Here is a 13650-nt window from a genome sequence, read left to right on the forward strand (position 1 = left end):
CTGCTGCTGCTGCTGCTGCTGCTGCTGCTGCTGCTGCTGCTGCTGCTGTTGCTGCTGGTGTTGGTGGTGCAGCACTAGGATCTCCAAACGTTACGTTCTTCCCGCCTTTAAGGGTTAGCAAACTTCCTTCCCCACATTCCTTAAAGAGCCTGCCCCCTGCCCTGCCCGTCCCTGTTCTCAAGTGGTGGTTTTCTGAGTTCCTAAGCCTCCCTTTCGAAAGTGAAGATGCCTGCAAAGACTGGAGGAGGAGGCTTCGGGAGAGAAGCTACTCAGCAGATCCTGGCCGGAGGTTCAGCGGGTAAGGCCGACCTGGGCAATCTTGACGAGTGTCTCAGAGATCCCATTTACGCTTCTCGGAGCAAAGCTTCGTCCCTGGCTGCGCTCCAGGGATTCTGCGCACGCTCATTGCCTCCTAATGCCTACAGCGGAAATTTTTCTGGTTTGGGGGACGGCTGGTTCCCCGTGTGCTAGGGGGAGCACAAGATTTCACGTCTGTGGCAGATGAAAGCCTTGTTGCTAGCGTTATCTTTTTCTAGTGACCTGGGAAAGAAAGGGAAGTGTCAGAAAAACGTGTATTCCAACGTGCATTCACTGTATTGATTCAGTAGTCTCTTCTTGCTTACTACAGACTTTTGACTTTGATTTATCTAGGCAGCAAGTGTTTCTCTGCAAAACGAATAGTGCTTGCAATTCTTTGAGCAGAAACACCACAGATTTTACAGTAATTTTGCTATAGTCAGGATATGCTTAGAGACACTCTGAATTGATTGGCATAAACTAAAACATAAAACTATTTCACATTTTTTCTTGGTAATGATATGCTTAAATTGTGGCCTGATAGATTTTTATTAACCTGGAAAATTTTAATATAATGTATGGGATGATGAAAAGTTAATGTTTGATTGTATGAAATATTTTAAATAAAAATGTTTACAGTGGGAGTAATAATAACAACTCCAGCTAGGTCTGGAGTCAGGAAAACTGGTCTTCCTGAGTTCAAATCTGGCCTCAGACACTTACTAATTGTGTGACCTTGGGCAAATCACTTAACCCTATTTGTCTGTTTCCTTATCTATAAAAATGAGCTAGAGAAGGAAATGGCAAACCACTCTAGTATCTTTGCCAAGAAAATCCCGAATGGGGTCACCACTGAACAACAGCAATAATAACAATACCATCTTTCAGTGTACTTAACTCAATGTTATATGAAGATTTTTTTTATATAGATACCCACTTAAGCCAACTGATTAGAAGATATATAGGTATATGTATATATAATATAAATCTTATATTTTATACACTCATATAGTTTGAATTAGTAAAAGGCTACTACCTTATCAAATGTTAATTGCAGTGCTCTAGTATAAATATATGCTTATTAATCAGTTAGTAAACACTTATTAAACATCTACTATGTACCAGGCAGCACTGTGCTAATTTATTGTTTCTGTGTTAAGCTATGGGGAAAGAAAGAAAGGTAAGACAGTCTCTGCCCTGGAAAACTTCAGAATCCAATGGGGAACACAACATACAAATAACTATATACAAATGAGCTATATCACAGGATAAATAAGAAATGATCAACAGAGGGAAGGTACTAGAATTAAGAGGGATTGGGAAAAGCTTCCCGTAGAAGGTGGAATTTTAACTGGGACTTGAAAGAAGCCAAGGAAGCCCAGAGATGGAGATGAGGAGGGGATGGACTTCCCAGCATACAGAACAGCAGGAGAAAATGTCCAGAATTGGGAGATAGTGTCTTGTTTGAGGAGCATCAAAGCAGTCAGTCGGTGTCACTGATTTGTAGAACACTGCAGGAAGGGCAGGGGATGAGGTAAGAAAACTGAAAAGCTGTGTATGTGGGAGGAGGCTGGGTTACAAAGGGCTTTCAGTGCCAAATAGAGGATTTTATATTTGATTTTGGAGGTGATAGGGAGCCAAGGGCGTTTATTGAGTGGAGGGGAGGGTGAATTGGTCAAACTTATGCTTTAGGAAAATCACTTTGATGACTGAGTAGAGAATAGACTGGACTGAGATTTATCATAAGTAACCACAACTAGGGATTTGCCTTTCTTGGGTACCCCTTGTTCCAGAGCCCATTGGTATGGTACTCTCTTCTTATTGCTGTATACAAATGCTGTGCCCTCAGTGAGGGGCAGGGTGGCATTGGAAAGAGGTGAGAGAGCTTCAGTCTTAGCTAGCACTGCTTTGAGGATTCATCATTTGAGTGCTCCTAGTTTCCACTTCAGGTTGCTGGAGGAAAAGACTCTAGGAAGGTATGACAGAAGCTGGCAGTCTCCATCATATCCCTATTTCCATCTTGCTACTCTAGAGACTTTGGGTGAAGACTTTCCGCTTGGGTGAAATGAAGGAAACTTTCTCTTAGTTGAGCTACCTTGTGGGAGACCTCCTTCGCTCGATATTGTCTAATATATGTTCTATGTATACTTTTTCTGATTTCTGTTTTGCTACATTTTGTATAAATGGATTTCTTTGCTATTCTCTATGTGTGTTCATTGTGGAATTGGTTTTAGGTGGGAAAAGGGGCAAGCCTTGGATTTAAAGCTTGGTGGTCCTTCTTCCCTCAAAATGACAAAATGGTCAAAACCCAATCATGTCCTCTAGAATAGATGAATAGTATTTAAGGGAGAAAATAGACTTCTAGACTGGTACCCCCTTCTCTGAGGCAAGCAGAGTGGTGGCTGGCCCTTGGCCCCAACCTTCTACCTTCCCTTCCTGGCAAGAGAAAAGGTGGCAAGAGAGAAGGGACTAGCGATGTCTATTCAGCCTTCCTTTGAGCCACACATTAAGGACCTGTCACACTACTCCCTAAGACCCTCACTACTCACGTGGGGCCCATACCCCCTTCTAGTCTTTCACACTCTATTTGCAAGCTGTTTATTTCTTTTCCAGTTGATTTTTTTTTATTAACATGTTGTTTGAATACACTGCTGAGGACAACATGGAAATACACCATCCAATTTAGATTTTTAAAGGACAGTTACACAAGTTAGCTAGTAACATGATCCTATTAGAATAGTGTCAGGAATACTAAAGTTCAGAATGAACTGAGGCTGATGAGGACAATGAAAGATCTGTAAAATTATATTGGGGAAAATAGGAGGATTAAAAAAGGGATAGGGGCAATGTTCAGAGAGAATGGGAGGATAATAACTGACAATAGAGAAAAACCAGAGCTGCTTAGTTCTTTTTTTTTATCCATTTTTTCTGGCAAGAAAAATGACCCTTGAATTGTAAAGCACAGGAAAAATAGCTAAGAGGGTGTTGATAATGAAAGATTAAAAAAAAAAAGGAGATAATACAAGAGCACCTACCATCCCTTGATGAGTTCAAATCCCCTGACCCAGTTAAACTACAGTGATTTGTGAAACACTGTGAGAGATTTTTAAAAGATGGAGGATGGCAGTTATAGAACAGAGTTAGATAAGGACAACTGTCATTCCAAATTTGAAACAAATAAACAAAACAAAAAGAGAGAATAGAATAGAATATGTGGATAATAGTCTAGTGACTGTAACTATAATTTCTGGCAAAATTCTAAAAAGTTTTATTAAAAGGGATGGTTAGTCAATATCTAGTAGAAAAGAGTGTGGTGATCACAAAGATCACATGGCTTCATCTAGAACAAGTCATACCAAACTTCTTCCTTCTTTCCTTGAAATGCTGTAGATTTACCTAATTTAGTTAGATTTCTAGCAAAGCAGTTGATCAAATATTTACTATTATTCTTGTGAAAAGGATATTTATACATATATGTTTGTGTGTTTATATTTACAAATATATGTATATATAATCCTTTTGCTAAACAATGGTATAATTAGATGGATTCCAGACTGAACAACTGGACTCAAAGAATAGTAATTGTGTAATGGTATCTTTCTAACATATATTTCTAACATAGAGCCCCCAGGAGTCCGTAGGTGGTCCTATGCTGTTTAGTATTTTCATCAGTGGGACTTGCTTGAGCTCTCCCTCAAACCCCTCCAAATACCTGTAAAAAAAAGGGCTCTAAACAAATATTTTCATCAGTTTCATGGATCAAACATAGATGCCTTAGTTATACAAATTTCAGATGACGTAAACACAATTAATGACAGAACTGAGATGCAAAATGGTCTTGATCTGCCAGAAAGCTGGTCTGAATCTACTAAGAAGAAATTTAGTAGAGCTGTATGTCAAACTTTACATTTGGTGTCATGCTAATCAATTTTGGAAGTAAGAAATAGGGGAGGCAAGGTTAGACAGTAGTTTATATATAAAAGATCTGGAGGTTTTTGTGAATTGTCATCTCAATAGGAGCCAAGAAAGTGAATGTAAACTTAAGCTGCAGTAAGAGAAGCATAGGCTCCAGAAATAAGAAGGTGATAGGCCTACTATACTGTGCCCTAATTACACCTTAGCTGGGCTATCGTATTAATGTCTGTATACCACAGTATAGGAAGAATATTGATAAGCTGGAGAGCATACAGAATAGGGCAGTTGGGGTAGTGAAGGAATTCATGAGTTCATACTATAAGAGAACTGGTTGTAGAAACTAAGGATTTCTGGCCCAAAGAGGAAAAGATAGGGAGATATGACATCTATCTTCAAGTACTTAAAGATTGTCACATGAAAGAGGGATTAAACTTGTTCAACATAGCTCCAGAATGCAGAGTTAGGAGCAATGATTGGAGTTGCAAAGAGGCAAATTTAGGCTTAATACTCAGAAAAGCTTTCTAACAACTAGAGCTATCCAAAAATGGAATAGTCTGCTTCAGGAGATAACAAATTCTCACTCACTGGAAGTCTTAAAACAAAGACTAATGAACACTTTATGGCTATGCTGTAGAGGGGACTCTTTTAGGTATGGGTTGTACTAGATGGCCACAGAATCAATCAATCAACAAACATTTATTAAATGACTACTATGTGTCAGATACAGTGCTAGACACTGTGGATGAAAAGACATAAATGAAACTCTCCCTACCCTCGAGGCACTTATATTCTGTAGGGGCATTATAGAATTATAGCTCTAGAAATGGAAAGGACCTTAGTCCAACCCCTTCATATTTAAAAAGGAGGAAACCTGGGGAAGTTAAATAGCTTGCCCAAGGTCACACAGATTGCAAATGTAAGAAGTAGAATTTTTCAGAATGAGGAAGTCCTGCCCTATCCAGAGGAGGCATTTGATAGCTCCATTTCATAAAATAATAATTTGTTTAAACATTAATCTAGTTTTATAGTCCTCTATCCATCTCCTCTGGAGTTTAAATTCAGGTTTCTTTGGTTCTACTTTTCTCTTTTCATCTACCTTACAAGTTCTGTTTTTGCTTCTCTTTTTCTGACTAGGTTAACTTATTTTGTATTTGATTTACATTTATATTTACTTTTTTTGTAAGTAAAGATAACTGTAAGTAAGATAGCTTACTGTATAAACTCCATGAGGGCAGGAACTGTGTTTTTCATCTCTGTAGCTTTAGAGCATATAAATAACACTTAATATACATGTTTATTGAATGGAATGATGTTTCTTGTGAAAATTTAGAATATGAGCATGATATGCCAGGTTTTGGTTTGTGTCTAGACATGTGATTTTTCTGCCATAGGGAAGCTCCATTGGAAGTATTCTAGTCTAACAAATCAGGGAGTTCCTCTGATCACTCCTGCTACATATGTTTTTCTGGCTTCTAACTCATATTTGTTTTATTGGACTTCACCCAGTGCCTAAAATAATTCAAGCTACAAAAAGGCAGAATTTTAATAAAAATTCCAGTGACATTCTTGATTAGATTAGATGTTCTTTTCTTGAGAGCTGGGACTGAATCATCTTTGTATCTGTAGCGTTATCTAGCTTAGTGGTTGCTTAATAATGTTTGTTAATTACTTGAATTGTATTGAATCTGACATCCTTTCAGAAGAATTCATCTTTGTATAAGGCATATGTATTGTTAATCTTTGTGTTAGAAGATTATAGTACCTGTGTGTTTGAAATGTTTTCAAGTGATTGGAGAGACTGAATACCAAGCATATTCCTACTAGATATATAGTTTCTGCAAAAGTAAGCTCCCTTGGATAAGTCATAACCTTGGTAGAAGAAATTTGGTTTTGTGTGGGGTGGGGGCAAAGAGAAGATGTTGTCCCAGGCTGTGGATTTCCCTTTGTAACATAGTCATTTCCCACTCCACCTCCTGATCAATTTAGATTTCCCATCTATAAGGAAATCCACAACCTGGGGCAAAAACTGTATCTGACAATGTTTTGGAAATGTAAAGGAACACATGAAAGCCTAGTACTCCTGTAAAGAGGAAGTCAAGGTGGGAGCCTGGTTGTAGGATGAGACTGACAGGATGGTGAGTAGATACAAGAGCAGGCCTCCCCTGGAAGCTTGACTGAAGGCCCAAGTTTCCTTTGGTGAACAGGAAGAGAGGGAATAGGCCTTTGCTAGCTGGCTTTGAGTTTGGGTCTGGCTTAGAGATAGGGAGAGAGGCCCAGTCCTGGCGTAGCAAGCTGATTTAATTACTCAGGAAGAAAGGGTAACCCTGGGACTATTAGTAGGTTGAGAAGATCCCATCATACCATCACCGATGGCTCATGAGGAGAGGGGCCTTTGAGGTGAGAAAAGATAAAATGCCTCTACCCCTACAAGAGAGCCATTACTTCCTGGAGTCACCTCTGCCTTGAAAATTTTGCTTTTTCTGGTTGTTTGATTACAGAATTTCTGGTAACTGGTTGTCTGCCTTCATGTGACAACCTTGTAGGTAGGGAAGCAGTGAGTATAGAAGGTGACTTGTGCTTTTCATCTCATGGTGTTGTTTGCTTATGGTTGAGTTGATATTGTACTCCACAGTTCAGCCAAAGATAGGATTATTCTGGAGTAGTCTGTGTTTGATATAGTGTTCTGATTCAGTAATTGCATCCTATGTACTTCTTGGCTCTATCCTGGGACCCAATCTTCAAGAGTTTGTTTCTGTCTTTGGCTCTTGCCAAAGGGTTTTACTCTGGGGAAATCTTTAACATAAATCTCAGTATGACTCATACCTAGACTTCTCTATCTGTGGGTGATAATGTCCACAATACCCAATGTCAGCCTTCAGAGTTTGGTATAAGAAAGACAAGCAGAATTAGGTTGTGTCTGTATTTATTTCTTTCAAAGCGAGTGGCATGCATGTATCCATGCATGAGAGTTGCAGTTTGGAACTGAGCTCACTTTGGGGTTTGGGTACACAGTTTACATACCCTTCCAAAAGTGGCAAGTATGTATGCATATGTACTTCACTGTAGCATATTATAACAGCCATGCTAAATGTTAAATATTATTATTCAGAATTTTTCATGATAATGCATTATGCGTAAAATTACCAATTATCTAACATGTAATTAGCTTCATTTATTAATGGCCAAAAACAGTAGTCCATATGCATTGCTTCTGATTATGTTATGATACTAAATGGCTTTTGTTTGTTATTCCAATTTTGAAATATAATTGCTTGAGCCCTCCCAGAATTCCACGTCAGTAGCTTTGGTAGCAGGAATTGTTGGGGTAGGTGAGTGGGAAAAGGAGAGATAGCATATAGGTTTTGATCATCAAGTGAAAAATTTCTGAGAACCAGAGACAGAGTTGCACTGTGTTTTTAGGGGAAGCTCTTATTGGTTCACATTAAGGCCCTCACATAGGCTATCATATCAGCTCCTTTTTGTTTTAAACTTACTGACTCTTGAGCTCCAAAATAAAGGTTTTTAAAATTGGCATTACACTCCAGCCAACTGCAGATGACAGGACAAATGACATCTTGTCTTCTGAAGGTTGAGAGTCCTCTGCAGCCACTAGGTTTCACATTACTTTTCTGACAGACTTTGCTGAGAAGCTGTGTCATTCAGGTCCATATCCTCCTGGCTGGCCATCCAACAGATCACACTGAGGCTCTCTACCATCACCTGAGGAAAATGTTGATCTTGAAGCTGGCCTTGTTCTGTGGCATATGTCATTTCACAAAGCTTAGAGAACCTTGTAGTTTGGCTCATGGCTCTAACAGAGGGGACCATTGCCATGTTGACACTGTATGAATACAGAGTGTCACTAGTATTTCCTCCATCCGCAGCTAAGAGGCCAGAAATGACTAGCACACTGGAAAAACTCTTGCCAAATAAGAAACTGAGGGTAGAGCTAATGGATGAGCCTAGGCTGGATCTGATTAATACCTCAGCGTTCTTTTGGACATTGAGATGGCAAGTCAGAAATAGGACAAGGCTGGAAGTGTAGTAATGTGGTGGAATTGTGCAGAGAGCTGACTGTTGGAAAGCATTAGAAATGAGGAATTATTTAGGAGAAAGGGAGTAAACTATATCATCGAAAACATGTCTGACTTGAGTAAAAAAGGGTGAGTCATGTAGCAAGAGTGTGAGATAACCTACAGATAGCTGCTATTATCCACATAATTTTAAGGGAATTTGAAGAAACGGGGATTCTCTGTGTGGTTTTGTCTGTGGTCAAAAGTCACACTGTATGATCAGACAAGGGTTAGCTGTGATTTGTATTTTTAGAAGAAATACATCAGTGAGCTCATATAGCCATCAACGTATTAGAATATCCTTTGAGGGACTTCTATCTAGGGATGTAAAGACAGAATGAAATAGTTCTTGCCTTTATGGAGCTTATAGTGGGTTAACTGAATATTAATGTGATTTGGCAATGAGAAGCCTTTATGTTCAAAATTTTGTGATGCTACTTTCTATTTAGGTAGTTCCTTTTATTCTAGGATTCCAGAGTGGTAGAGGTAAGAATTATTATTCCTATCACCCTCGTGAACTAGGCATTTATTATTGTGCATTTTTATGGGTGGTGATAACAAGGAAAAATGAGTTTAAGGAATTTCTTGCAGTAGTTATGCTTAATTTGTAGGATATCTCCTAATAACTCCCATGACTTTTCTTATCATTAATATTTTCATAACTTAAATTCTAAGACAATTTTAGTCCATGAGGCTTTATTCAGTAGTTCAAAAATCTGTAATTTTCATGAGTGTGGATATTATTTCATTAATGTATATTGAAAGCTTAGAAGACATTCTTCATGAGTTGAAGGGAACATTATAAAATTGAGTAACTTGTGATCTACCTTCTGGTGATGAAATGTGGTCCTATTATGACAAACATGGGCCTGTGTTTACAGACTTTATTGTGTCGTAAGAGCTGTGAAAGCTTATACTCCATTACCTGTAGTTGTCAAGAACCCAATGAATTAGGGCTTTTTTGGAAGGTCCAAGTAACCAAATATCATGCCTTAATTCAATATTTCAATAACAGTAAGGTTACAATAAAGTTCAATAAGGTTTCAATGTTTTAATAACAAATATTTATTGAGGACCTAGTATGTGCTATGCAAGGTGCTGAAGATACCAAGACAAAATGAAACAGTCCTTTTTCTGATGGAGCTTACATTCTATTGGAAGATACAATGTGCTCACAGGTACAAAATACATACAAAGCAACTTCAAGGGAGAGAGAGATTAGTTGGAATCAGGCAAGGACAAAATTTGAACTTATTCTTTGAGTGAGTTTGAATGGAAAGAGGATATAGTACTATTAAAGCAATCAGCTTAATTGAGGATTGGAAAATATAATATATTCAGCCGAGAGATGGTGTAAAGTTGTGGAAAGAACATGAACTGGGAGTCAGGAGACTTGAAATCTAATTCTGGCTCTGGCACTAGTTGTTTAACCCAGGCATGGGGAACCTGTGGCCCTCTAGGTCCCCAAGTGTGACCCTTTGACTGAATCCAAACCTGAAGAAGTCCTCACTTGAGGACCTAGAGGGCCACATGTGGCTTCAAGGCTATAGGTTCCTCACCCTTGGTTTAACCTCTGGCAAGTAACTTAAATTTTCCATACCTTCATCTAAATTCTATGATTCTATAATGTGTTTTCATGTCCTTCATTTTTTAAACATCCTTCTAAACATGTCCTTCAGTAGTTTTATCATAAAGTATTAAACTGATAGTCCCTTTTCTGTGTTCCAGGCATTAATTAAATTAGGTTTCATGAATCAATCAACAAGCATTTATTAAACACACACTATGTCCCAGACACTGATACAGAAATAAAATGTGGTAGTCACTGCATTCTATCAGGGAGAGATAGTGTGCATGTATACAAATATATAGAGAAGAAATGTAAAATAAACATAATGCAGTTTTCAAAGGGAAAGCACTAAGCTTGAGAGATAAGGAGTGACTTCAAAAGGATCCTTAAAGGTAGTGTAACAGATGGTAGACTCAAATCCTTTTACCTGTCTTCATTGATTATACAGAGCATGATGTGGCTTCAGTCAACTATTTGGAACTTTGGGACGCCAGTTTCTAGCCATGTGTGACTAAGGAACTTATGTGATGTGATGATGAAAATTCTTCGAATTGGTGGCAGAACTAGAAGAATTGTGTGCACAGGGTTTGCTGAGGTAGAAATGAATGGGCATGAAAACGAAACAATCTGCCTATGTATTACTCTTTTTCATTTGCTGAATCATGATAAAAGAAAAAAAGATGAGTTTCTTACTAGGCTGAAAGGAGACAGGACTGCTTAGAGTTGCCATCCTGATGAGAATCAGATAAGGGGAGGGAAGCTACTTTATTTCCAACCTGGCAGTGGTGGCAATGAGCATGACTACCTCTGTCTCTTTGTTTCCGCTCTTTTCTGATTTTAGGCTAATGAATATTCTCAGATAGAAATGTAGGCAACCTTGGGGATTTTAGAGATATATTGGTTCCATCAGATACCTGATCCATAGTTGGAGCTGAATGGCAACAACAGCAGCGCTTAAAATAAGTAGTACTGGCTGACAGCTGGCCTACAAGGTATGTGGAAGTCAGACAAGGATCATGGAAGCATCAAGAAGTATGATCTCCCATGTTAGAGAGAAGTAGTAGCTATGGATTTTAGAAAGGCAAAATCCTGGGATCCTAGCTTAGTGACCTGCCTAGAAGAGAGCTACACATTGGGGAACTTCATGAAAACTCCATGAAGGGAGAAAAGAACTTTTAGTGCAAAAGTTGTGAGTAACCCTTTTACCAGAAATATTCTCTACACATATGTCTTATTACCATTATACCTTTTAAGTTTGTGCCTCCTCTCCCCATGGACAATTAGTATTTGTGGGAGAATATGCCCCAGGTTTCAAGGGCAATGTTTTGTACCGTTTTTTAAAATTATAACCACTTTAGTAAATACTTTTTCTAAATGGTATTTGTCTAGCTCTCGGTTGCTAACGAGGATGCCTATGGGGGCTTTTGAGTGACAGTACTAGAAATCCAGCTTATAAAGGGTTACCCTTAGAACTCAGAGAGAGTAGTAGTTAGCTACCTTCTGGAGACCCCAACCTGTGAGTGTAGGTTGAAGGAGCGGCCACAGAGAGAGTGCTAGAGTAGTAAGGTATTCTTTGAAGTAGAGAAGAGAGAATGTATTCCAGACACTGGGGACAACCAGTGCAAAGGCACAGAGACAGGAAATCATATGTATGGAAAATCAAGAAGGCCAGTTTAGCTGGATCATAATAAATGGTAAGGGAAGTAATATATAATGACGTTGGATAGGTGGGTTGGAACCAGGTTGTAAAAGGCTTTAAATGATAAACAGAGGATTTTGTATTTGATCCTGGAGGCAATAGGAAGCCACTGGAGTTTACTGAAAAAGGGAGTGACAAAGCCAGAGCTATGCTTCAAGAAAATTATTTTTCTTTCTATATAGAGGATGGATTTGAGCAGGGAGAGACTTGAGATAGGAGATTATAACAATAGTCCAGGTGACAGGTTATGAAGGCCTAAGCTAGTGGGGTAGCTTTGTAAATAATGAAAATTGGATATATATGAGGGATGTTATGGAGATAGAAATGACAGGATTTGTCAACTACTTAAAGATGAAGGATGAAAGAAAGTGAGTCCTTCCAAGGGGAGAACTTGGGATACTGGAAGAAAGTTGCTATTCTTAACAGAAGTAGGGAGGTATAGAAAATGTTTTGAGGGAAAAGATAGTGAGTTCTGTTTTAGGCGTATTAGGTTTGAGATATCTCTGGAACATCCAGTTTTAAATGTTCAATAGGGAGTTGATGATGTGGAACTAGAAACTCTGTTGAGAGACTGGGGCTGAATATACAGACATCCCAAAAGACTTTGTGCAGTTTTAACCGAAGCCTTTTGGGACATGCTGCATAGATTCGAGAGTCATCTGCATAGAGATAGAAGATAATTAAACTCATGAGAGCTAGAAATGTCACCAATTAAGAAAGTATATATATATAGAAAAAAAAAATAGGACCCAGGACAGAGCCTTGGGGGACACCCAGAATGAGAGAGCATGATATGGTTGATAAACCGGCAAAGGAGATTGACTAGTTGAGTGGTCAGACAGGTAAGATGAGAAGCAGGAGTGAGTTATATCAGGAAATTCCAGAGAAGAGAATATCTAGGAGGAGAGGGTGGACAACAGTCAAAGTGGGCCAAGTCAAACACTTTGGAGAGTTCAAGAAGCATAATGATTGAGGAAAGACTATCAGATTTGCCAATTAAGAGATCATTGGTAACTTGGAGAATGCCTGATTTCAAAATGAATAGTTTTAACTCACCTTTTCTGCTCTAATGTTTGGATGTTAAAATGACTTTCATGTAGGCAAATGGAGGGAAGTTATTTTGCTATATGTGTATTCATTCTGTTTGTCTTGTGCCTGACTGCTTATGTCTGGTGGATTTAGGTTAGACATAAAGAATAATTTATTTTTAAGAGTTGAGAAATGCTAGAATTAGGCTACTGAGTAAAAATGTGCATTCTTTCTCCTTTTATATTAAAACACCCCTAAATCTATTCCTGATTTAAATTAGATTGGGTCCTAAACAAAACAAATAAATAGCAATAATAGCAACAATTATGATAATTATAAAATCATGGTTCTGGTATTTTTTCAGATTCTACCAATGCTTTGCTCACCAAATGTACCAAAACTATAAAGCTATGACAATTGATAAAAGCAGTAGTTAAAGTTTTTATTTGCTGATGAATATCTAAATAGGTTAAGAAAAACTCCAGGACAAATTGTGTAGTTCTACTTTGAATGAGAATGGTCTAAATTACTTCAGTGTTCTTTCTGGGCCTTAGTGTCTGCTTTTCTCACTGACATCAGTTAAACTCTTGTTTTGATCTATAGATGGTGCTGTCTTCCTATATTTTGTATGAGTTGTTAGGCAAGAACTGTGTCTGAAAATAATCATGTTGAAAAGTGGATGTATTTCTGCCTGGATTCCTATTATTGCAGGAGGTCTTTGTTGTGTAGAGCAAGGATAGAATGGGGGGAAGCTATGAATTAGGAAATTGTTAGGGATGAAAAACTTGTCTGAATCAGAGAGATGAGTTGAATTAGATCATTATTTTTATGCTGTAAGTTGATTTATTTTCTTTATGGGAAGCCACACGTTAGCATCTAGTAGTTCTGCATGAAAAACACACATGTACACACAGCTGGTGTGCTTCACATTTTAGTAGAATTCACAGTAACTTCTAATAAGCTTTGAACATTACCATGCATAAATGAAATCTCATCACTTTCTTCCTCACATTCCTAGAAGTCATGTCCTTAAACGTGCTTCTCTCTCTCTCTCTCTCTCTCTCTCT

General features: G+C 38.3%; 1 protein-coding gene across 1 annotated transcript in view; it reads left to right on the forward strand.

Annotated features, from left to right (window-relative positions):
• The first annotated feature begins 44 nt into the window (after window positions 1-44).
• SLC25A21 (solute carrier family 25 member 21) overlaps window positions 45-13650 on the forward strand; it is a 704781-nt gene continuing 691175 nt past the window's right edge. Inside the window, exon 1 of the mRNA XM_027847443.1 lies at window positions 45-298. Coding sequence (XP_027703244.1) covers window positions 226-298 — 73 coding nt within the window. The 5' untranslated portion in view covers window positions 45-225. The remainder of the gene's footprint in view (window positions 299-13650) is intronic.

This window comes from Vombatus ursinus, unplaced genomic scaffold (assembly GCF_900497805.2).
Source record: "Vombatus ursinus unplaced genomic scaffold, bare-nosed wombat genome assembly UNPS02015406.1, whole genome shotgun sequence".
NCBI lineage: Eukaryota > Metazoa > Chordata > Mammalia > Diprotodontia > Vombatidae > Vombatus > Vombatus ursinus.